This window comes from Erythranthe guttata, chromosome 4, assembly GCF_056151865.1.
Source record: "Erythranthe guttata isolate IM_541 chromosome 4, IM_541, whole genome shotgun sequence".
Lineage (NCBI taxonomy): Eukaryota > Viridiplantae > Streptophyta > Magnoliopsida > Lamiales > Phrymaceae > Erythranthe > Erythranthe guttata.
The window spans coordinates 16,652,264-16,679,360 of NC_142536.1; the positions used below are offsets into that span (position 1 = coordinate 16,652,264).

Below are 27,097 nucleotides of genomic sequence, written 5' to 3' on the forward strand. Positions count from 1 at the left end.
TCATTGTCTCATTAAATAATTACTTATATATGAATTTTCAAACATTTATGTGTGACCAAAAGCCCCAATAAATTATCTCCACAGATAGTCATATGTTAGATACATTACATAAATATAATAAATCAGGCTCTACTAATTATAACTCATCTTTAATTTCTCTTTTAAACAAGGGAGCTATATTTAAATAAGAAAAACGGATTTCATTCATTGAGTGGCACATGGACATTTTAATTAAAAAAAAAAAAAAAAAAAGTGGGTGATTACGTTTCCATAATTTGTCGGTATTTTAAATTTAAAACTCCTTACCTGCTCTAGTTAAGAATTTTAAGGGTTCTGTAGATGCTACATCTGATGAAATACGTTGTGTAACAACATTGTGTAATTTGAAGGTTAGGATCGATGGCTTGGTTGATTGCTAGTTTGAAATACTAGCATATCGTTTATTATAAAAATATTTGGGAAAATGAGGGAAAACCCCCCCATTAGGGAAAATTACCTAGCCCAGGTCCAATTTGTATTTGGGCTATTGTATAGAAGTCCATATATTTTTTCATCAATTGCTTGACCCCCCTTACGGATGTTTTCTCCCTATTCTGCCCTTATTGTAAATATAATACCCAAACAACGTATCAATCAGAATTGGCGTGAAATCTGTGATTGTACCTCCGTATATCTCGCCCTACGTGATTAGTGCCAACTGCATAATCATAAACCGTTCTGTTTATATCATTATAACTAATCTTCACAGTCAAAAATCTTCGTCATAAATTCTTCGACACAGGCGATACATGTGAAGATTACAGAGTGTGGAATAAAATTTAACGACGAGAGATTGTTTAAAAGAAGGTATGATATTAGTACTAAATCGGCTTATCAGATGAGATGGGGGTTTGTATATACAGTTTCGTTTTGGAATTGGAATTTCAAGTTACTGTATTTGATTGGGTTGATTGCATAGTTTAATTAGTCAGTTCATAATTACAATGGGACTTACGGTGGTCATCCAGACGGGGGTGATTTATTGCTGTTAGGATTAGAAGTGATTTTAAAATAGGTGGTTGTTTTTTGGCAGTTTGCTATGTTTATAGCTCTGTGTCACAGTCGTTAATGTAGTGTGCTATGTCTGTATGTTTTCTCTGGTGTGATAAATAACACTGATCAATTTAATTTTAATAAAATATATTATGCGCGACGAACGTAGTAATCTAACTTACAAATTACATTATTATGAATTCATACAAAAAGAACAATTAAATTGTTCATATAGAATGAAATTTGGTATGTTTATAGCTTCTGTGTCACAGTTGTTAATGTAGTGTGCTATGTTTTTATATTTTCTGTGGTGTGATATTTGCTTATGATGAGTTTCCACTTTTCACATTTTTTTTATTTTGTCTCCTCATGCAGTAATCAAATGGCGATTAGTGTGATGCTGATGCTAAACTATGCGGGTGTGAAAGCATTGAAGCGTTTCACAGTTGGTATGCGGTATGAAGCATTGTCTGGCTTTATTTGTTCGAAATGGAGCGGTTTGAGTGCCGATAATCTGTACTTGACGTACAATTTGCCTATGTTTGGTGATTGCATTCTCGGAGATGATGAAGATGTATTGTCAATGTTTGCCATGGTACAACAGTTAACTTTGCAGAATATTGTTGTTAACGTGAAGGAAAAGGAGAAGCGTGCTGAATTGGGAAATAGGGGAAGGTCGTTGACGTACGTTGATAACGATTTTCAGGTTCAAAATGCCCTAGTTGGGAGTTTATCCGCGTATGCACCATCTGCATTATTGGTTGAGAATGATGGTTTATGTGAAGAACGAATCATGGGTGTGCCATCGAATGGTAAGCAACTATTGAGCCACAATTGGCTTTTTTTGATTAGGGATGTGGGACAGGTTTTTAAAGGGGGCGTTGTTGAGTTTAGGAAAGCATTGTGCAAATTTTCTGTTGAATCTGGTTTTGAGTTTGACTACGTGAAAAATGAGTCATATCGAGTCACGGCACAGTGCAAGTACAGAGACTCGAAGAAATGCATGTGGAGAATACATGCATCGATTGAGAAGTGCAACAAATTTTGTTATATTAGGAAATATCATAAGTATCACACATGTGGCATGACATTTGGAACTTGCAGTAGAAGAAGGATCACGTCCGATATTATTGCAGAGCTTATTGTGGATGATATTCGAGCTATGCCTACAACGACCCCTAAAGATGTAATTCACCAAGCTAAAGATAAATATGGTATTGATATTAGTTACTTTGTTGCATGGAGGGCTGTAGATGCGGGCAGGGAGGTTGTGTATGGTGATCAAACCACATCGTACTCATTCCTTCCATCATATTTTCAAGAAATGCGAAAGACTAATCCGGGTAGTATTTTCCATTTAGATGTTGATGAATTTTCCAACAATTTTGTGCGGTGTTTTTTCGCTTTCGCTGGATGTTTGAGTGGTTTCAAATCATGTCGTCCCGTTGTATGTGTTGATGGTACTTTTTTGAAGGGAAAACACAAGGGTATATTGCTCAGCGCCGTTGCGAAAGATGGCAATGATGGTAATGTTTTGACGTAGTTACATATTTTTTTTTGGAATTGTATTAGTCAATCATAATGCATGTTTAAATTATTAGCAACTAGATTATTGACGTAATGTTTAATATGCAGGTTTATTCCCGTTTGCATTTGCTATTGTGAATGAAGAAACAAATGCTAATTGGGCATGGTTCTTGGAACATTTGAGAGACTCAGTAGGTACGGAGCGTGTACTAACATTTATATCTGACAGGTGCCATGGCATTGTTGAGGGGGTGAAGAACATTTTTCCAGGCTCTCGTCATGCATTTTGTGTAATTCACTTGAAGAGGAATTTGAAGAACCATTTTAGGGGTGTTGGTGCCAACCTTCGGAAAGCGATTGTACTTCAGTTCGATTCTTGTGTTTATGCTGCATCGAAGGAAGAATTTGAGGTTGCAATGGGTGACTTAAGATCCAATGGAGCGGAAAGAATTTTCAATTTCTTAGCTGACCTTCCTTATGAGAATTGGGCGCATTCGTATTTTGAGGCTGGTAGATATGGTCAGACCACGTCAAATGCTGTTGAGTCATGGAATGCCCAAATTCGAAGGTATAGACATCTTCCCATCACCAATTTCATTGATGCAATTCGGAGTTTGTTAATGGTGCAGATGTGTATAAGGCACGAGGAGGGTGACACGTGGACAACTGCTATATGCCCGAATCTTGAAACAATTGTTGATAGTTTTGTGAATGAGGGTAGACCATTGACGGTTAAAAAGGCGTCTGAATTTGTGTATGAGGTGTACTCGGTGCCGAATGCTGTTGTAGATGTGCAGGCAAGAACATGCTCGTGCAGATGGTGGCAAATCAATGGATATCCTTGCGTACATGCTGCAGCTGTGTTGTTTTTGTACAGAAATGATGGTTATGAGCACATTGATGAGTACTTCCACGTGTCGATGTTCAAGAGTACATATGCTATGTTAATACAGCCTTTTGGTAAAGTGGTAGTTGACAATCAACAAAAATTGGTGGGTCCCCCAGATTATCATACAAGACGTGGTAGGCCAAGAGTGAAAAGAATTCCTTCTAGGGGAGAGCATATTGCTCGGAAGATGAAGTGTGGTCGTTGCAATGAATATGGACACCATAATAAGAAGACGTGCACAAAGCGGATAGGATGAATTTTTATGTAGGAAGATGATTGTATGCAAATGGTTATTTTTCCTTTGTTTATTTGCATTTGTTGAACTATTCTGTTTTGTTTGTGGACATTTTTCCGCACATGTTCTGTTGAACTATGTTTTTATATCAATGCACATGTTCTGTTGAACTATGTTTTTATATCAATTGCTATGTTTTATACGATCGTTGACTGTTTTTTAAATGGGGTTTTGCATTATATATTAATTTTACTACGAATATGCAGTTTACTGAAACGTAATAAGTTTATAACAACAGAGGCAGTTTACTGTAACTTCTTAGTTCACTGTAAGTTGTACGATGATTTGTACAGTATTGGGTTACTATAAAATTATTCTTACTTTAATGTAATTTGTTTACTATATTGTATAATTGTGGCATAGTTGACTCATGGTTTACAGTTCACTGTAAATGGTTTACTGTAATGTATAATGTAAATAGTTTACTATAATGTAAATAGTCAGTTTACTTGACTCAGTGATTATAGGTCACTGTAAATGGTTTACTATATTGTATAAAAATGCATAGTTGACTCACTATATATGGTACACTGCACTATATACACTGCATTGTGTTTTTTATGAACTGTACTGTACAATTTAGCTAGTTCACTATAAATAGTGAACTAAAGTTTACTATAGTTTTATATGAACAATAGTATAGATTGTTAACATAGTTGACTCACTTTTTAAGCCCCCGATGCTGGTAAAACAGTTTTACTAGTAACAAAAGAAGACATAGATACGAAAGATAAAACAAGTTGGATGCAATATAGTAACCAATGTGCATAATCCAGAACATAAAACAGTAAAAATAAAAAGAAGTATAACTGGTTGTGCAAAAAACTAATAATCCGAACAAAAGAGATATGTTTGGAGATATTACAAAACTAGGGTGTCACTAGCTACATCTTATTAGTTTTGAAGCGTTTATTTCTGTAATCCTTCCCATTTCCCAGTTGCAAGAACAGTTCCACCAATTCACGACGCATGTTACCTATTTCCATTGTTGCAGTTTGTGATGGTATTGGCTGTTGCGTGAAATTTAAGTCATGGATCTCGGGATTATGGTCAACTGGGTCGTGCGGCGGAGAATCATCTGCATTTCCATGGGCATCACCAATATCTGGAGAACCCCCATCTGTGTCACTGTTTGTAGTGTCATGGTCGCTGTCTTCTGAAACACTGTCTTCTACAACATCATCACTGTTGGATGTGCATTGGGTCTCTGTGGATTCATACCAATTGAGTACGGCTTTTTCTTTGGATGAAGGTTCCAATGGTGTGATATGAACATCTTTTCTGGGAATGTCCATTATTGCAATATTTCGTAGCGACTCCGACAATGCATGTAGATTCCATCGCTGAAATCTTGGGAATGCGCATTCTCTCGCGGGGCTTACAATGTTCGTTCTTTCGCAAAACCAAAACTGGGTATAATTTTAGAGCATTTGTTAGCACACAGTTCAATGTAGATAGATTATATTGTACTACGCAGACATAGTTAACTAAATATTACTCAGTAGGTGACGTAGGTATAATGCGTGTATGAAACAAAAGAGGAAAAACTTACCAATAGTAATGCTCTGCAACCCTTTACATCGATTGCTTTGTCTTTGCGTACGCTGCTCATGAAGAACTCTGTTATAGCTTTCCCCCAGTTGTATTGACTCATCATATCTATATCTTCGCAATACTTAAATGTCCACCACCCCACGAGAGATCCACTAGTTACGAAGAAGAAGTTGGTGACCAAATACAAAATTATTAGTCTTACAACATCTTCAACACTCTCTTGGTCCTCATTACCAATGCACTTCATCAACTCTGGTTTGAGATATTTCCGTTTCAGTTTCACGTGGTCGCGGAATTTACGCTGTGCCAGGCCTTCACGAGGTTTGCTAGATTTGTTGGTGTTGATTTCAATGTGACCAGGGTTTATGCCAAATATCAACTGGCATTCCTCTGGGCTAATGGTTATCTCTTCCCCCCCAATAATGAATTTGTCTTTTTCCTTGTCAAACGCCAAAAGTAACTGTGCAGTCCCAATCTGTGTGCACTTGACAAACTTGGCATCGACCTTCTTATCTGCAAATTGCATTACAAAGTAGTAGAATGGCGTTTTTTTGAGGCATCGGATATGGGCTGGCCTTAGAGATATGCCATTGAAGAAAGTGATGGTTGAGGTGAGGGTCGATCTGTACTGCTTTATATACCCCAATTCTTCTCTTTGTTCTTTAATCACCTGCTTTGTTTGCACTGCATTAGAAAACATGCACACATCAGTATACAAACAACAATGTAGTCAACTAGATACACTTAAATGAAGTATACAATACAAATAAATCCATGTTGTAGCACATTGTCAAATTTCAGATATTGGAGTAAACTGTAACGCAGTAAACTATAATGTAGTAAACTCTAATGCAGTGAACTGTAATGTAGTGAACTGTAATGTAGTGAACTGTAATGTAGTGAACTGTAATGTAGTGAACTGTAATGTAGTGAACTATAATGCAGTGAACTTTAATGCAGTGGACTGTAATGCAGTGAACTCTAATGCAGTGAACTGTAATGTAGTGAACTGTAATGTAGTTTACTATGATTTTGTTTACTATGATTTTGTTTGCCAGTTTGCTTTCCAAGCAATTTTCACAGAACAGGTTTCGTAGTACACTCAGTGCCATTTTTTTAGAAACTGTAAATTCAAATGAACAACAATAACACAAAACAGAATGTAGTGAACAAGATTGTATACACTAATTAGTGAGCATATCCTAATACACAGCATAATGTAATAAACAATATGGATTAAACTAAGTTTCAATAAAACCGTGTTTATTGTACACTGTCAAATTTCAGTGAATACAGTAAACTATAATGTAAACTGTATGTAGTAAATTAAGTTGTGGACACAACTTATTAGACATCAAAATACAGTGAACTATATATAATGAACTAAGTTTACAATGCAAGTTGACTCTAAGTTTACTAAGCAGTTGACAGTTAATCATGTATCATAGTGGACTAACATACAAAGAATACAAGTGGACTAGATATCAAATTGACTTAATGAGTTGACCCTGAGTTTCTGCAGTAGTAAACTATTAAACAATTGTCATATGAATGGTGTGCTCAGACAAACTATATTTCATTGCAAATGTCTGCTGTAGATCAACACATTTTTTTGTACAATGCATACATATAATTGTAATCAACTTCACAGTTCAACTACAACACCACCCACACTGTTTTTAGATTCATAATTATGCAGTTAACTACAATGCCCAAAAAAACATAGTTCAATTGGAAACCAATTTGCATAAATTATTACCAGCGTTTAGATGCAGTAAGTCAACTGTCATTTTGCTATGTGGCGTTCCTGGGAAAAGAAATAAAACATAGATTAATTCTTTTGTACAAGTATTTAAATCAAGTGAACTATCAGTATGGACGATTTGTTAATACCTCTATTAGTGTTCTTCTTTCCCATTCGTTTCTTCGATTTTGGTTTCACTGTAATCAATAAAAATTTGTTTCAGTGGCCCATGTATGAAACATAGCAAAAGTAATCAAAATTGCTATGAAATTTACAACAAATCGAAGTGAAATTGATTGTCTATTCCAGACTTACCTTTGCATACGGTTTCTGTAGAAGTCTTCGATTTGCCCTCCGGAGTCGCTGATAATGGTGTCAGGAAGAGGAATTGTGGGGTAAATGCACAAAATTAGGTCAATAAAAAGTCGACGATAGAGATGGGTATATAGCAAACTACCTTTCTTCTTCTTCCCGCTCTTCACCATTGCTTGTCAACCTGTGTTGCTGGACGAATTGCACAATAAAATGGAGTTATGGGTTTTTTTTTCCTGTGAAAATATAGCAAACTAGGGCAATTTTTGAAGGGGGAAAATATGCAGTGTATATATTGTAGTTTGTTTTTCGGCGAATTTATCGGCATAAATGTAGCAGACGAACGGAAATTGGGGTGAAATTATGTTGAAGAAGATGGTTTAAGATATGCAGTATTTGGGGTAAACGGGAGGGGGGTCTATGCTATTACAAATTATAGGGGTATTTCAGTAATTGACATTTCTGAGGGGGTTTGACCCATTAAAAATATTGTAAGGTGGTTAGTCCTAATATTTTTTCTAATGAGGGGGTTATATCTTATTAACCCAAAATATTTTCGATATTCAAAATCATGAATATCGAAATCATTTATAAATGAAACCTTACTCTGTATTAAGAACATAGGGAAAATTACAGTTTTCATCCCTCAAATTTGCACCGATTTCACATTTGGTCCCTCATGTTTTAAAATTTCAACACTTTCAGTCATTTCCATTACTTTTTCGTTAGTAGTAACAATATCCAGTGTGTGCTATCTTAACTATAACTCGGACTAATGGTAAATTGACGAAAATGACCAAAAGTGTTAAATTATTGAAATGTGAGAGACCAAATGTATTTTTTGTGAACATGCATGAGGGACCAAATGTGAAATCGGTGCAACTTTGAGGGATGAAAATTGTAATTTTTCCTGAAACAGATGATAAGAAATACAAGAATTGCACAACGTGAGGTATATAATTGGAGCGTTTACAATAGAGCACACATCTTGTGAAAGACTTAAGTGAATCATAAGACTATAGAAGATGATGACATTTGCTCATCGAAACGCAAAAAATGCCGATACGAATAAATATCAAATGTCGAAAGTTGGGACTTGAGAATCGAAGCCGTTGAAGCACTGATAAGATAATTGAGCTAAAAGATTCTTATACGGATCTTTTTCTCTATTCTCCTTCAAATAATCGATGCATTTTTGTACCTCATTTTGTATCTCTAAATACATTTCGTTAGCTTTCTCTTTGTTTCTCAATACATCCTCCCTTCCTGCACCATAACACACATGCACGTAAACCAAATCAGTCTCTTGTCAAATTGAAAATCGGGTAATATAAAATACTTCTCTCCAAATCTAGCAAATATAAATACCTTCTATTGAAATTGGTTTTCCGAATCGGAAATAAAATCGGCCAGGTAACTTGGGTAGTACTACAGGGAAGTAGAGAAGTTGCTTCCCTATTTCGCCTCCAGCGTCACTCCTGTATATACATGCCATTACAACCAAATGAAACATGTGTGTGTGTATATATATATGTGTATATATATACACATATATGTATGTACGTGTGTAAGTAATTACTTACCTCAACCTAACGGCTTCGCCGGTTAGTTCTTCTATTAAGGCCTTGAGGGGGGGAATCTTCATTTGATCATTGGAGTCTAATAACAACTATTCGAGAAAAATTAACTTCCGATCGTACGTTAGATAAACTACAATTCAAGAAAGCTGGTCGATGATCGATTGTAAAAACCAAGTTTTAATTTCCCTTTTATGTCATAAATTTAGATTTCTTAGCATTGGACAATAATATTAATTGTTATTAAGAAATAATATGGTTCACATTTTTGGTGACATCGTCAAATTCCAATGTATCACCAGTCAGACTAGATTAAGGTGGTGTCTACAAACGCTTTTACATAAACATAAGCGAGTAATTCAGATAAGTGTTTTTTTTTTTTTTTTAAGTTTAAAGCAACCAATAAAGAAGTTATAATAAATAATGTTTGCAAATAACCTTTAATTTTTAGTTTATTGGGGTTGTCAGGTGTTCGAGAAGGCTGTACTTTTAGGACCGTAAATATCTAAATTGTCTTAATAATGGAATTTGGATAAGGAAAAAAATGGTGAAAAAAGTCAAATATCTTTTTTACTTGGTTACGAAAATTCTTTTAAATTGGAGAAGCAGCTCCAAGTAGTGAATGGTACTTCTCAAATCATAGTGTAACACTGCTTATTTTTAGAGAAGCAGGAGCAAAAGCTACTGTTTTAAACATAAACACACTAATATGAGTAAAAAAAAGTCATATAGTTTCGAAAAGTTTTTGCAAACACCACCTAAGTATTGGCCGAAAGTGGAGAGGTTTTGGTAGTTCCAGGAATACGAGGGGACCTAAGTACTAATGAAATCCAACCTCGACGGGGCAACCGTAATTTACCCTCGAGGTAAAAAGCAAATCTTGAACTACGGATACACTTACTTGAACAACATCATCTTCACCAACACTACCAAAAGGTATAATTTTGGCCCCAAATTTTGCAGCCATTCGAACAAACTCCGGTTCAGCCGGCCAAAACATTTTGTGCTCTTCACCCTAAAATTAGTACGACGACAAGATTAATGTTTGATGCAAATACATAACCAAAACATCTTGTAGTAATATATATATATATATATATATATATATATATATATATATATATATATATATATATATATATATATATGGAAACTTTTACTTTCCACCCCTGATCTTTACCTCAATTCACATTTGGTCCCCTTGTTCACAAAAAATAGATTTAGTCCCTCACGTTTCAACAATTTAACAATTTTGGTCATTTTACTCAATTTTCTGTTAGTACTAACATAAAGCATGTGCCCATCACTCTTTTAACTGACGGACTAACAGTAAATTGATGGAAATGACAAAAAGGGTTAAATTGTTGAAACATAAAAAAAGGTACCAAAATGTGACTTTTGTGAACATGGGGACCAAATGTGAAACATGTGCAAACTTGACAGACAAAACATGAGAGACTTCGTCGAGAGGCCTTTGTATAAGTTAGTTGCCGATACTGGAACCCCACCAAGAACCCTAATAAAATCGAACACGGACAATTCCGGTAACTTTCCTCCTTTCTTCAATCTTTCGAAGAATAACGGATGTGCCATTCCTCGGACCATAATATTCTCGTTGGTCCAAAAATTCGAGACGAGGAGTACAGCATCCATCCCCATCATCATGTGGTTTCCGACTAGTAGCACCGGTCCTTTAGAAGGAATTCCTCCAAGCCCTCGGACAAGTTCTCCGCTAACCCTAGTCGAGATCATTACAGGGTCAACCGCCGTAGCCATCCATCTGAAGTTGAATTAAGAAATATGTCTAGATAAATAAATTTTTTTTGGCGATCAAATTTTGTAAAAGGAAATAAACTAAAAAATCGATAGAAGTAATTATTTGGGAATCCATCCGTCCCAAATTATTTGTCGATTTGAGCTAATGCACGTATTAAGAAAACTAATAAGTATCGATGGATACTAGGGAAAAAACAAATTCATAAAATAACGGAAATATCCCTTTCATTAAATGTTTTACCATTAATTCTATTTCTCAACTAATTAGAGTAGTGAAATTAAAGAGCGGTGAGAGCAAAATTGAGAAAAGTTCAATAAATGCATTATTGGAACCCTAATGCGACAAATAATTTTTAAAAATTTGTTTTATCTAAAGTGATATATATATATATATATATATATATATATATATATATATATATATATATATATATATATATATATATATATATATATATATATATATATATATATATATATATATATATATATATATATATATATATATATATATATATGTGTGTGTGTGTGTGTGTGTGTGTGTGTGTGTGTGTGGTGTGTGTTGGGAAAATTGGTTAAAAAAAATTGAGTCATGAACAATTTTTTATCAATGTTATTGTACGGTCTAATTGAGTATATAAATGAATTTTGGATTAGAACCAATTTTGTGGTGAATGAAAAAATTACTAGTCCAAAATATAAGGAAAGTGGGATTTGAGTTATCCCACATTGGAAAAGTAGAGAAGTACTGAGCTGTATATATATCAAAATATTGGGACGGGCCAAAAACATTAGATCATGGGCTTTTAACCCATTGGGCCCTTATTACTCGAAGCCCATCTCGATTGGTCTGACTGGTCTGAATTGGTGCGGCCGAACCAATGCAAACCATTCGGCTCAACTCGAAATGGTGCAACCACTCCCAATTGGCTCAACTCGAAATGGTGCAACCATTCAAACAAAAGGTACCTTTTTGCTCCAAAGGATACTACTTTTCGAACCTTATAAATAGACCCTAACTTTCCCAAAATTCCTCACTTCAATCCAAAAACAAGCCTACTACATATTAAGCCTACCCTTCACAGATTCTCTCGAAAAGTTCTACACAAAGTACAGTTCGTCGTACTTGGGATTTGGAGTGCTCCTATTCCAAGTTTTGCCGTTGTATCTTGGGAGACGATTTCCATTTAATCCGTTAGCACCGTTGCGGGGAAATTTCGTCTTAAGGACAGAGTCAACTCGCCTCGGCTAATCTTTTCGTATTTTCACTAATTAATTTGTTCAACCAATTTACTAAATTCACTACCCGTTTTATGTATCGGGACCACCAATCTTAAGACGAAATGTTTTTTGATTTAGTAAATTGTGTTTTCTGCACACGTTGGTAAACGAGATGGAGAAGAAGATAGTCTGCCAAAAATCAAGAAGTTACAAAATACAATTGGAGAAAGTTTATTTTCGGACAGAACATGAAGTCCACATTCTTGCCCATTTTCGAAGGTGTTAAAGTCCGAATATGGAAAATTAACATTTCACAGAAGTTGTAGATAATCAAGTTAGCTTTCCAGAACATGTTAGATCGTCACAATCGGAGATTGTACGAGGAAGTTATGATGAAAACACGAAAGGGTGGCAGAACTGCCAATGCACCTTTTCATGAAAAATACAACCGTTCGTGACCAATGCAACTCGTCGCATATTAACGCATCACCAATGTCCAATGCACGAAATTTTGGTGAAAGAAGACTGAATCGAAGATCAATAATGAGGTTTTATATAATTTTGATTCATGAATATTATTTAATATTTTTTTTTGGTTCCATTGTAGGTGCAAATTTACAGCACACCTATTCCGACTTCGAGGCTTATTTTGATCATGATCCAGTCCGAATCTCAGAAAACGTAAAAGATAAAAGTTGTAGAAAAGTTTGTTGGCTGTTCGGATCATATTGAATCAACAAAATCGGACTTGGGACGGAAGAGATATGAATAAATCATTCAGCACTGCCATAATATTGACACGATTTGGTGCTACCCACAAAATCTTGAATTGACGAACATATAATTTATCGGGTACGCTTTTTAATTATAAGATATCTATTTGTGAAATATATTGATAATGCTATATGATATAATGGTGGATTATTGCATGATAGTTTAATTTCTATGTGGAAGCATATATATATATATGCTTAATGAATATTCATTATGTTTGTGTATGTACACTAATAATAGAAATATTTTTATCCTAAATGCAATAAAGTGATAGCATATATGTTAATTACTTGAATAAGTGTATTATAAACATCATGATATGTGCTATACTACATGACATTTCTTATGAAAATGCATATTTATTTGCATAAATTGCATATAGTTTTGATAGGGGATTAGCTTTCTCCCAATTTTCATTTGATGTGGAACCATTCAGTTGATAGATTTTCGAATATGTTATATGAAATTCGTGAGTACGTGATCTTATTAACGTTTTTAATATTATCTATGAACGATTAGACTTGTCTCGTATATTAAGTATAAGTTACTTAGTAAGAGGAATATTAGTATACATATTATTATTTGCGTAAACCATACTAATTCATCATAATTGTGTTATTGCATGGACAAGCATTGATTACGTGCTATAAAATTTATATCAATTCATTATGTTGGACATGAACTAATTTATGGCATGAAATATTATGTTCAAACTTGATGTTATTATATACTCGTGTGTATACTATATGTTGATATAATATGCTTGATATATTGTTTCTTTCTATGATCAACTAGTATGAACGTCGTGCTCACATGTCATATATTATGTTTATTATAATATTTATGTACATATGTTTTATATATGAATCATACTATTGTTTAATTAAAAGCGTGATTGAAATAAAATAGAAAGAAAGAGAAGCTCAATTCATGAGAGCACATGAGTAGTTCTTGTCTCAAGAACATAAGAGAAGATCGAATCGTTGGTTCAATTTGATTTTTTTTATATCACATTTACAATGTGATGATCTACAATGTGAATGGATGAGATCGGATTTTGATTTCCAAACATCCGAAATAATTGCAAACAACAATGAATGCTTTGTTGAAATAAAAATTCGAGCAATTTACTTAAGAGCTTGCTTTGTAGAATTAAATTGTTGGATTTGGCTGAATTTTGAACGGCATGTTTAGGACATACAATCCTAAATTATGAACGATTAAGATTAGAATTTGTATATTCTAACATTAATATTGAATAGTGGAGATCAACTACCATTTGAAGAGATTAATATTTTCTTGTTTATTAACAAGATTTAAGTATCTTGACGGGTTTTCTCTTTTGAGGAAAATGAAGAAATCTTATTTGTTGACAAGATTTAAGTATCTTGAGAAGATTTCTCTTTCTGTACTTTCTTGAGAGAAAGAAATACAATACTTTGTAACTAAATATGTTGGTGATCCAATATATTTTTTCTAACAAAAGAAATGTATTTTGTTATATGTTGTATCCTTATTAATAAAAATAAAAATAAGGATCTCAAAGCATTTAAATGCTATGTGAATGAAAGTTGGAAAGTGCCAACTTTGACAAATGAATTAAGAAATGAGAACTAAAACTTTGGAAAAAGTTTATGGATATCATATTGATAAATTCTAGAATACATACTCTAGAATTTGTGGGGGTCTTTATCCCGAGCTAACCACATTAATATTTAGAAATGTGGGTGTCTTTAGACCCTAACCACATAAATATTTAGAAATGTGGGGGTGTTCAGGCAAAGGTAAAAAAGTACCTAAGTTAATATATAACGCCTAGTATAGTTAAGTGGATAAAATACTTAAGCATATTCATTGAATATGCAAATAATGATTGTACATAAGATAGTCATTCTTGATGCAAATTACATTATATTTTTCTTGTAAAATAAGAAAAATAAATAAGTTCTAAATAAGAGAACTAATAAATGTCTAAGTGGTAAATCATCAAAGTGATGAACAACCAAGTTAAAATATGTGTGATTGGTAAATCATCAAAGTGATGAACAACCAAGATACAACAAGATGACAAAGAAAATCAATATGTTTGATTTTGATTTGATTTTATAATTTATGAGTTATAAAATGAACAAAGGACAATTATTGAAATATTGTCTACATTGGAAGAATGTACGTGGAAGTTAGTTTGTCTTCTTCCAAGTAGTAAACCATTAAGGTTTTGATGGACTATTCAAAGGAATGATTAAGGGTGGTCCAATAAAGCTAAATTAAATAGCTATGGAAATATTCTAAAGTAATATTTGATAAAATTGTGTTAGTAATTCTCGTAATAATGAGTGTGGCCAATGTGTTTATATTAAAAGCACATGGAAGTATATGTCTATAGACGACATTATAATCATGAGATAGTGATCATGATACTATTTTGAACGTTGAGAAAATATTGGAAAAGTAAAAATAAAATTTTTGATGTCAAAAGACGAGGGTCTAGACGATGTAATCTTACAGATTAAAATCACTAAGACAAAGATAGTCTTATTGAAAGTTTCATGTTGAGACACTACTAGAAAATTGATCTAGTTATCTAAAGACCAAGGGTCTACCTTGCCAAAAATAATGATGAACAATGGTTCAATTACAAATGTTTTGGATAGTTTGGCAGCATAATGAATTGCAAACTAGTAAATATGTAATTCCAAAAATAATAATCATTCAATGATATTATAAGGGTTCTTAGGTAATCTAAGTATAGCCTTTAAATGGATTACATTAAAGAAAATATCTTATTGTATTAGGAAAGTACATTGGATATATGAGTCCACTAAGATTATGTATCTTGGAAATCCTCAAACAAAATTGAATAGCTCGATTCATGGTCGAATTCGAATGTATAACTTGAGATAAGGTTATAAAAGAAGTTGAATAAACTTCATAAAATTATTGGAGGATGTTCCGTGTTGGACTAAGTCGGTGTCTACAATTATGAATAAATTGTGATAACCAATTGGTTACGTTAAGGGCACAAACGACATGTATAATGGCAAGTATCGATACACTCGTACACATAAGACCATTAGGCAATTGATCTCAAAAGAAATTATATAACATTGATTATGAAAATCAATGGTTAATAGCGGATCCGCGATTAAAAGTCAACTAAAGAGATCAAACATATTGCCTGTCTAGGGGAGTGAGATTAAAACCCATAAATTAAGGACAATCTTGGTGGTAACCCAACCATGCTGACTGGAGATCCCAAGAACTGGTTCAAAAGGGACAACTAAGCTAAGAAAGTTCAGTGATGCACTAAGGAGTATATATTCCTATGGAATAATATATTTCCAACTCATTCCCGTGATAGACATTAGTGCTGCCTGCAGAGAGGGTAAAGGATAAGCGAAAGCTTTTAATGATTCCAAAACCTTATAACAAAAGGTGAGGTATTGGCAGGATACCTTTAATAGGAGATCACCTATGTAAGTGTATGAAGTGAGGGCCGCTTCAAAAACTTGACAAACACTTATGAATCCAAGATGTGTGTCCATGGCCAAAACGGACACAATCATGAGAACTAAGGAAATGTGAGAATAGTATTGTGTGGGTTGCATTGTCTTGGTTTACACGAACGGCTGACAGTTCAAGACATCGCGTTCACTACTCAGCCTAGTAAATCCGATGTAACTCCACTACGGAAGGTTCAAAGCTATATGCTACCTATCCCGATGCAATACTATTCGTGGGAACTCTAGAGAGAATCGACGCCCTCGTTTTCATTCATGTGGGGGATTGTTGGGAAAATTGGTTAAAAAAAATTGAGTCATGAACAATTTTTTATCAATGTTATTGTACGGTCTAATTGAGTATATAAATGAATTTTGGATTAGAACCAATTTTGTGGTGAATGAAAAAATTACTAGTCCAAAATATAAGGAAAGTGGGATTTGAGTTATCCCACATTGGAAAAGTAGAGAAGTACTGAGCTGTATATATATCAAAATATTGGGACGGGCCAAAAACATTAGATCATGGGCTTTTAACCCATTGGGCCCTTATTACTCGAAGCCCATCTCGATTGGTCTGACTGGTCTGAATTGGTGCGGCCGAACCAATGCAAACCATTCGGCTCAACTCGAAATGGTGCAACCACTCCCAATTGGCTCAACTCGAAATGGTGCAACCATTCAAACAAAAGGTACCTTTTTGCTCCAAAGGATACTACTTTTCGAACCTTATAAATAGACCCTAACTTTCCCAAAATTCCTCACTTCAATCCAAAAACAAGCCTACTACATATTAAGCCTACCCTTCACAGATTCTCTCGAAAAGTTCTACACAAAGTACAGTTCGTCGTACTTGGGATTTGGAGTGCTCCTATTCCAAGTTTTGCCGTTGTATCTTGGGAGACGATTTCCATTTAATCCGTTAGCACCGTTGCGGGGAAATTTCGTCTTAAGGACAGAGTCAACTCGCCTCGGCTAATCTTTTCGTATTTTCACTAATTAATTTGTTCAACCAATTTACTAAATTCACTACCCGTTTTATGTATCGGGACCACCAGTGTGTGTATAAATGCTCAATACCTGAATGGTTCAAGAATCATCTTAAGCTCAGAAGGGGTTGGTGGAAAGAAGTCCGACATGTAATGAACGGACGCTCCTCGCCGATAATAACTGACGCGCTTTATTGTGGCGACGAGATCGAAAGTTTCATCCTGTAAGAAAATTGAAAAAACACCAACCATAATAACATTGTTCTATAGCCAAGCAACTATATATTATGTAATAAACTTTATAATTATATCTTCATAATTATTAACTCATTTCTTGTACTATTAGAGTTTGTTCTCACGTACCAGGAATAGAGGATTCCCGTTGCCACTAAACGAACGAACCTCGCAACGTTTCAGCATACTAGAAAGTCTTTCGCTTTCCGTATTGTTCGACAGCAGCATATCATTTCCACTGCATGCATGCATGGATAATATATATATATATATATATATATATATAATAATTCAAAATCAATATATGAAGGTCTGATTAATTAATAATCCATGTCTGAAAATTGATAAACCTGGTTAGTATAAGTGTTTGAGCTTCGACAGCATGAAGATGTGAATCCAAATAGCTTTGCATCTCATAAATCATCCCCAACTTCCACAAAACTGTTTCTACTGTTGAAATCGAACACGAAAATTGACAGCACATGATTTAGTATAGAGAAATAACAGTAGATGACAACATATATAATAAAGTGTTTGCAAAAGCTTTTAAAAGAGTAGAACTTGGTGATTATATATATGAGTTAAGTTAATAACATAAGTGCTTATTTTTAAAAGTACGGGGGGTGAAAATTTCACGAAAAATGAATTTCCTGCAGCAACTTATTTCAAGAGAAGTTGGTCCACGGGTACTTTATATATTTTAACTTAAACCAGCTTATTTTAAGTTCAGAGCTCAGAATCACTTTTCAAAAGCTTTTGCAGAAACCACCAAATTGGACTAAATTAAATATCGCTTATCGCTCATAAATATGATTAGTTTGACCCTTTTTTTCTCTTTTTTTTTTTTTATAATCACGAGCTTAAAACCCAAACCCCAAACATTTGATCGACAAAGTTCGATTATATTGTGTATCAAGTGTAATCATAATTCCCAAACAAGGTAAGGTATGAAAAAAGAGTTCAGCAGTGCAAACCTGGTACTTGATCAAATTGTCCAGCATTCAGATGTTTGTGAATCATGTCTGAGAAAGGCACAACACTTTGGAGCAAGGATTTGCTCAAACTTGCACCTGCCACATTGAAAAAGAAAACAAAAAAAAAATCATGCATATGCAATTTTGTGTTAGAAATCCATGGATTATCTGGATAACTTAAAAGGCACAATAATCCACCTCACCTGGATTAGCGAGGATTAGGACAAGATCGATATGAGGGTTATGTGCAGCGACAATTAGTGCAAGTGATGCTCCGAAAGACTCTCCGACGATATATATTGGTCTCTTTGTTGATCGATCGTGCTCTCTTCTAACGGTACTCTGAACTAACTTCACTAGGTCTATAAGATAAAACATTTTTTTAAAAATGGAATGCATGCTAGCTAGGGCAACCAATAACTATATATATATGCATCCTTTACATATGGAGAGAGAGAGAGAGAGAGAGAGAGAGAGAGAGAGACCCTGGTAACGATGTTCAATCGGTGACAGGGATGTGCAAGCACCAGATATCGAAAATCCTTCATGTAGTGAAAAGAGAGATTAAGGATATTTGAACAAATAGTCCAAGTAATAAATTAAGGTATGCTCAAAACAAGTTTTCATATATATATATATATATATATATATATATATATATATATATATATATATATATATATATATATATATATATATATATATATATATATATATATATATATATGGATTATTAGCAAGACCCCCCTCATCTAGGAAATGCAGTTAAGTAAAACCCCTCTTCCAAAAATAATTAGAGAAAACCTCATTGGTTACTATTCCACCAAATATTATTTTTATAATTCCAAATTTATCATTAATTGCCAATATACTATTTTGAAACCCTAGTTTCTCTTTCCCAAATTCACCATCTCTGTCTTGTCTTTCACCACCGTCACTGCCTCTCCCCAACCGTCCACCGCTACCGCCGCCAGATCCTCACTGACCACCATCGTCCCTTCGTCGTTCCACCACTCAACCTCACTTCGTCTTCACCGCTCAAAACCCTCACAATCACAGTCGCCGACACCACCGACGCGCTTGCACATGACGCCAACAAGTCGTACACGCTCGACTTCCCCTCCACCGCCGCCGCCGCCGTTGTGACCGCAGAAACCCCATGGGGAACTATGCGGGGACTGGAGACGTTCTCGCAGCTGGTGTGCTTGAAGTCGTCGGCCTGCGGGTGGTGGTCTGCTCCGCCGCCGCCACCAAGGAGTTCTTCACTAAGAACAGGTAATTCATAAACAAATCTGGATATATGCTCTCCTTTCTCTCTTCCTTACTGTAATTATCGCATTTAAATTTTCAGCCAAGGGGAAAAGAAAACTCCCACCAAGTCCGGCGGTGTGGTGATGATGGGGAGGCTGATTTTGAGTTTTTTTGTGGATCGGACAGAGGACGGCGCGTGTAGAGAATTTCGCGTAGGGTGAAACCTTAATCGACTATGTACATGTTCAATAGTCGATTAAGCTAATCGACTATGTTATGGCAGTCGATTAAGGTTGATCGACTCCATTTTTTTTTTTTTTTTTTTTTGGATTTTTTGTTTATTGATTCCAAGTGTATAAATCAATTATAATGTTTGTATATTTTTTGTTTTTTGTAAAATATAGTTGATTTTGCATTTTTTCACAATTGTGATTTGTTATGTTTAGTAGCAGATTATTAATCGACTATGCTTCATCATAGTCGATTAATATACCTGACATAGAAAAAAAAAATTTAAAAAAAAATTAAAAAATTAAAGATTTTTCTTAATCGACTATGAAGCATAGTCGATTAAGGCTTATCGACTATGCTTCATAGTCGATTAAGGAAACTGATACAAAAAAAAATGGGGAAAAAAAAAATCGTTGAGCGCGTGACGCAGATATGATGATGTGGCGGGCGGGGGCAAAGCTGAAAAACATAATGGCTCAAAATGGGTATGGGCTTTTCTCAAATAGACTGAAATATTTTGGACCTCTCTCCATTAAAAAAAGTAATGAGGGGGTTTCCTCATAGAGCCCCATATATATATATATATATATATATATATATATATATATATATATATATATATATATATATGTCTACGGCCCCCTTTTCTGGAACTAACGGCTGCTTGGAGAGCGGAGATGAGGCAGCTGAGGTCTAAACTGGAGAAAAATTACGAGGATAACGATATGTACTGGAGACAACGTAGCCGTGTTCAATGGATTCAAGATGGTGATCGGAATACGCATTTTTTCCACTCCAAAGCATCTACCCGAAATCGAATAAACCGAGTCGATAAACTTAAAGATGCCACAGGCAGTTGGCAGTATAGAGACACAGAGATAGAAAATATTATCTCCAACTATTTTGAAGACATTTTCAAATCGACGAATCCGAGCGACGAGGAGATAAATGAGGTGGTGGGGAGTGTGGAAAACAGAATTTCGAGAGCTGCTTGTCAACTTCTTTCCCAACCATTCACTTCGATTGAGGTAACACGAGCCATATCCCAAATGGCTCCTCTTAAATCCCCTGGCCCCGATGGGCTTCCGGTTATCTTTTACTCGAAATTTTGGCCTATTCTTGGTGCTGATGTTGTTTCCTGTATTCTCGATTTTCTGAACAATAAAAAGCTTCCTTTCGCTCTTAACTATACTTATATTGTTTTGATCCCTAAGGTGAAACATCCGGAGAAAATCACGGATTATAGACCTATTAGCCTTTGCAATGTGATATATAAAATGGGGTCAAAAGTCCTAGCTAATCGTCTGAAAATAGTCCTCGATGATATGATCTCGCCAACTCAATCCGCTTTCGTCCCAAACCGTCTTATTTCTGATAATATTCTAGTGGCTTTTGAGATAAATCATTTCATTAAACTAAATTCTAATTCTAGAACTAATTATATGGCTATTAAGTTGGACATTAGTAAAGCATATGATCGGGTCGAATGGTCTTTCTTGAAGCAAATTCTTTCTCGTTTCGGCATTCCTACTGGTTTCATTGACCTAGTTATGTTATGTGTATCTACTGTTTCGTTCTCCTTCTTATTTAATAGTTCGCAATTTGGTCACATGCAGCCCTCAAGAGGTCTTCGACAAGGTGACCCTCTCTCGCCATTTTTGTTCATATGTTGTGCTGAGGCACTCACTACCATGATCACCGAGGCTGTGGACCAGGGAAGCTTCCATGGAGTTCGGGTGGCACCAACAGCCCCGATGGTTACTAGCCTTTCCTTTGCTGATGATACACTTATTTTTTGAAAGGCGACAGAGGAAGCTGCAAGGGTTCTGAAGGACATTTTGCAGAAGTATGCTAGAGCATCAGGGCAAGAGATCAATTTTGAAAAGTCCACGATGAACTTCAGCTCTGCCACATCTATATCGAAGATGAATGCTATTCACCAAATTTTGGGTTTTCGTGTCGTTGACCAGCACGACAAATATTTGGGGATGCCGGCATCTATAGGAAAAACGAAAAAGGAGATTTTTGCGTACCTTCGAGATCGGATCTGGGCAAAAATGCAAGGGTGGGGAGAGAAACGTTTATCTAAAGCCGGTAAAGAGGTGCTAATCAAGTCGGTCCTCCAGGCGATCCCTTTATATGTGATGGGTTGTTTCTTACTTCCAATTGGCCTTGTGAGGGAACTCGAGGCAGCAATCCGTCGGTTTTGGTGGGGAAACGGAACGGCTAAAGGGATGCATTGGCTCGCTTGGAAGGAACTGTGCAAATCTAAAGAGAAAGGAGGAATGGGCTTTCGGGACCTTAGATCATTTAATTTGGCGTTAGTGACCAAGCAAGCGTGGAGAATTCTTTCAAATCCGAATCTCTTGTTATCAAAGATTATGGCAGCCCGCTATTTTCCACATGGGAATTTCCGAGATGCAGGTATAGGCTACCGACCTTCGACGACATGGCGGAGCATTTGGCAGACTCTTCATTTTTTAAAGATGGGCCTTAGGAGACGGATCGGAAATGGGAACGACACTTCTGTTTGGGCAGATCCATGGCTTCGAGATGGAGGAAACTTTCGAATAATTACCAAGAGACCTGTATACACGCTTTTCCAAATAAAGTGGCAGATCTAATAGACAATTCGACAAATCAGTGGCACTTAGAGACTATACAAGAATGTTTTTGGCCGGTGGATGTTGGTCGTATTTTAGAAATTCCGGTGGGCAGCAGCTTGGCCAGAGACACGTGGGCCTGGAACCCCTCGAATAATAGTAAGTTCACGGTGCGCTCTTGTTACCACATGATTCTTGCGTCTACTCAATCCTCAGATAAACGAAGTAGCGGGGGAAACGGTTCAAACAGTGGTGTTGACTCTTGTAAGTGGAATGTTATCTGGAATCTTGAGATACCACCAAAGGTTAAGGTCTTTTTGTGGAGACTGTGCAGCAATATATTGCCTACGAATAAAAGTCTTTGTGGTAGAAAGGTAATTCTCTCACCTTTTTGTGGGCGGTGTCAACGGGACGAAGAAACGGCTTTGCACGCAATCATTAATTGCGGTGGAATGGATGATTGTTGGAGGTCTCTCTTACCTGAATATTATCACCATTTCGATCACACCTCTGCATGGAACTGGTTGACGGGTTTAAAAGAGAATACATACACTGATCAGTTTCTCGTTGCAATGATTTTAGCATGGAAGGCGTGGGATAAACGAAACAAGGAACATAAAGGGCAAGCGAGCTTAACCCCTCCCGACTTGGTAGACTGGTGCAAAAACTACCTGGCCATATTTCGTTCGGCTCAAATTCACAAGATCTCTCCACAACGGTATGTCCACACGAGCACGTGGCATCCTCCGCCAGTTGGTGCTGTTAAAATCAAGGGTAAATTCCACTTTACCCCCTCGTACTCTGCCCAAGAACCACTTTACCCCCTCGTACTCTCAATTTCATCGATTTACCCCCTTGTACTTGTACAATTTCCCAATACAGCCCTCTTCGTCAACTTTTTTCGATTTTGACTCTGACGCCATTTGGTCAAGAGTCAAAATATTGACGTAAATATTGATTTTTTTCGATTTTGACTCTCGTGATTAGAAAAGATAAAGTTTCACACATTCATATATTTTTTTTCTTTGCACTGGGTGGAATCGATCAATTTTTGGGTCTTGATTTTTACTAAGTTAGGGGTTCAATTTGGGGATATCTTGGAAGGGGAAGTGGTGGGAGAAGAAAAAATGACAATATTGACGGAGGAGAAACGACGCGTTATAGGCAGTGGCAATTTTGTAATTTACAGAGTTGACCAAACGGCGTTAGAGTCAAAATTGACAAAAGTTGAAGGAGAGGGCTGTATTGGGAAATTGTACAAGTACAAGGGGGTAAATCGATGAAATTGAGAGTACGAGGGGGTAAAGTGGTTCTCGGGTAGAGTACGAGGGGGTAAAGTGGAATTTACCCTAAAATCAATACGGATGCTGCAGTTTCTTCGGGGAATCTTTTCTTTTCCGTCGGGATGGTAGCGAGGAATGATGAGAGTCAATGCATTTGGTGGAGAGTGATTAAGTTACCCGGCAACTTACATCCTACAGAATGTGAAGCGACGGCAGCGCTCAAGGCGCTACTCTTGGCGCGAGAAAAAGGGTGGACAAATGTGGTGGTTGAGGGTGACAATCTCCAAGTTATCACAGCTTTGCAACATGGCGAAAGCGATTTGTCGTCCTTTAGTTTATTGATAGATGAGTGTTTGCGCCTTTCTCTAGATATAGAATATTGTTCTTTTAATTTCATCAAGCGTACGGGGAATTTGTTAGCCCACGCTATTGCTCACTTTGATTGCAACTTTCTATCGGAGGGATTAGTTTTACCCTCGATCTTGGCTGTTTAGCCGTAATACTAAACCTTTTCTCAAAAAAAAAAAATGTCTACGGCCCCCTTTTCTCTTCTCTTCCTTCTGCCGCCGCCAATGCTGACTGCCCCACCGCTCTTCTTCTCCACTCAGGGGCCTGCCTTTTTCTTCCTTGCCACACAGCCATGGCAGCGGGAATCGTTGCCCCCCCCCCCCCCCCCCCACCTCCACGCGCGTTCGCCGCCCACCGCCAGCGTCTCTTTTCCATAAAACAATTCCGAATTGGAAAAGTCTGAAACCAGATGGAATCAACCTCGATGATTTTGGAATAATATTCTGAGAATGATAGCATGGATCGATACAAAAACTGGAGAATGCAATTTATGTTCCACTGTTGTATTATTATATTAGTTCATTTCTCAGGACTAAATTAAAGAAAGTATATCCTCTGCAATTCATGGGCTTTAAAGATGAGAAGAGACTGCTAATAGCTGAAAGCCTGTGTATCAAATATGCTTCTACGAATGTTGAAGAAAAGTCTTAATTCTTAGCTACACAGCATCAGCTGTGCTCAGTTCTTGCATTTAATTTATTCTCCTTCTTTTTTACCTAATTACTTCAACAAGTTATGCATTCATTTAGTTTGATTTAATGATTTTGCATCTGTTATTGATTATTGAACAAAGTTCCAGCAAGTTGTATCCACCTAAATAAACTATCAAGAAATTAAGATTAGCTTCTCATTATTGTGTTTCCTCTTTGAAGTAGGTTATAACAATAGCAACAAGGCATAAGTTTCAGAGGCTTCAGCTGCTGGAGCTGCTGTTTCTTCTACGATTCGGCATAACCGGCCGCTTGGTTAGTTCTTCGAGATTTATGGAAAATTAATTTCATTTCTTTCCATCATTAATATGCTTATTTTTTGCTTTCTGTAACCTGTTTTGCATTGTATTTCCGTTTTAAATTGGAAGAATCTGAGAAAGAATATTAATTCTGAAATTAAAGAAATCTCCTTCTCCTTCACCGTTGCCTGCAGCATTATTTTCTCTTTTATTTTTTATTCGTATGAATCAATCGGGCACCGCGCCTTGAGCGCGGTGCTCCATCACTAGTATATATATATATGTATGTATAAAATATGAAGGGGAATTATAAATTAAATTGAGTGAGAATGAAACTTACTCTCCAAGTCTTTTATGCTGCAACATGATACCATGTCCAACACCATCAATCCCTACATTATTGATCGAATATATCGTCGCTTCAAATTAGACGTTTTCTTAAAATTAGACGTTTTTTTAACCCATACAACAAATGATATATACAGTAAAACCCCTGTATAGAACTAGGAAAATATATAGTTTGCGTAAAGATTAACATATTATTCAGACAACATATTAGTTGGAACTTGGAAATTATGATGCGCTTATTTACATGCATAATCTCACTAGCGTGATGATTGTTCGAAAATCGAGTTTTCATCGAGCATTGATCGGACTAGAAACAAAAGCAAATTGTAAAATTTCGATCGAAATTTAATTTGTTAATTCAGTATGTTTGAATGACCATCTCAACCAAAAGTTTAAGTTGTTCGTGGAATGTATCATTTAATATTAGTATTTTCAATAATGACATGATCTCTAACTAAAAATAGTCTGTTGTTTATAATATCTTGAAGACGACCGTCGTCTATACGTGTGGACCACTTGTCACATTTGAAAACTTTCATGCATGGCACATGGTGAATTGAATATCATATTCATAAATTATAAATATATGAATTAAAAAGTAACATTATATATGAAATCATTTAAGTAACATTATCTTATTTTTTATAAAATAATGTTATATATTATGAACTTCATTAGCTAGTCCCTTGATTCAAGATTAGATCTGTCATTATTATATTATATATTATTTTCTAGAGAGAGAAAGAGAGAGAAAGAGAGACAGAGATCACCTGGCAAGAAGAGCAAGACAGGAGACCCCGTTGACCTACGCCCACACTCCACCGGCGAAAACCACCGCGGCGGTCCGCCGTCGTCGTCGGCGGCAAACTTCGGCTCGGAGTAGTAATCTTTTGATCTCAGACAACTTTTAGTCTTGAATCTGCGCCCCTTCACATGCAAACAAACTAACGCGCCGCCGCTGCTGCTGCGAGTAGTTGTCCAGCAGGAACTGAGTTTCCGATTTGTTCGCCGGAGAAATTGCCGGAAACCGGTGGCCGGAAGACCAATTACGATCCTCGCCGCCGTGGATTTGAGTGGCATGCTAATAGTAACAGACTCCATCCCATAGATATTATTGAACATTTTTTTGTTCCCTTCTTCCCACCATGCAAATGTATATATATTATATTAAACCTATTTCTTTTTCTCCGACAATAATATGATTATAATTGTATGGTATATAACAACTCTGCAACTTCACGTGTATTATAATACAAATACACGTGTTTTTTTCATTCTTGCGTGAAAAACAAAAATAAAAATTAAAAAACTCGTCATAAAACTTATGGGTAAATGACAAATAGGCCCATGATAATGGCACTTAATTAAAACAGGGATATCCAACTTTTTCGTCTTTCAAATAAATCCAGCTCATTCAAACTTATTTGCAAATAAGGAAAATCATTTTATATGTATCAAAATTACACTCAATTCATTGAAACCCAATTCAACTCCAATTTCATGATTTACACCCCAATTTAGCCCAATTTCATCAATTAACTAATTTTAACCCTAATTTCAATTTTGACCCGCCACCACCGGAGACCGCCGGTCCGTCGCCGTTGACCGCCGGTCCGCCGGTCTCCGGTGTTGACTTTTTTTCTTTTTTTTTCTTTTTTTTGAAAACTTTTTTTTTCCGTAGGTCAA

The 27,097-nt window shown here is 35.9% G+C and overlaps 3 protein-coding genes across 3 annotated transcripts; 2 read left to right on the plus strand and 1 right to left on the minus strand.

Moving 5' to 3' along the window:
* The first annotated feature begins 1,414 nt into the window (after positions 1-1,414).
* Positions 1,415-3,704, plus strand: LOC148771286 (uncharacterized). Its single transcript, XM_088817574.1, has 2 exons — positions 1,415-2,558; positions 2,668-3,704. Exons 1-2 carry the CDS (start codon positions 1,415-1,417, stop codon positions 3,702-3,704), a joined length of 2,181 nt encoding a protein of 726 aa, XP_088673700.1.
* Positions 3,705-8,428: 4,724 nt separating this feature from the next.
* Positions 8,429-26,540, minus strand: LOC105966251 (phytyl ester synthase 2, chloroplastic). Its single transcript, XM_088817575.1, is given in 13 exon segments — positions 8,429-8,619; positions 8,722-8,831; positions 8,937-9,022; positions 9,832-9,945; positions 10,302-10,710; positions 17,282-17,412; positions 17,554-17,662; positions 17,775-17,874; positions 18,399-18,494; positions 18,602-18,768; positions 18,893-18,940; positions 25,404-25,455; positions 26,182-26,540. Coding segments are annotated over 13 exon segments (1,965 nt in total). The 5' UTR covers positions 26,534-26,540.
* LOC148771287 (uncharacterized) lies at positions 20,543-22,892 on the plus strand. The gene is made up of 2 exons (XM_088817030.1): positions 20,543-20,908; positions 21,497-22,892. The coding sequence occupies exons 1-2, from the start codon at positions 20,558-20,560 to the stop codon at positions 21,677-21,679; spliced, it is 534 nt and encodes a 177-aa protein (XP_088673156.1). The 5' UTR covers positions 20,543-20,557; the 3' UTR covers positions 21,680-22,892.
* Positions 26,541-27,097: the final 557 nt, after the last annotated feature.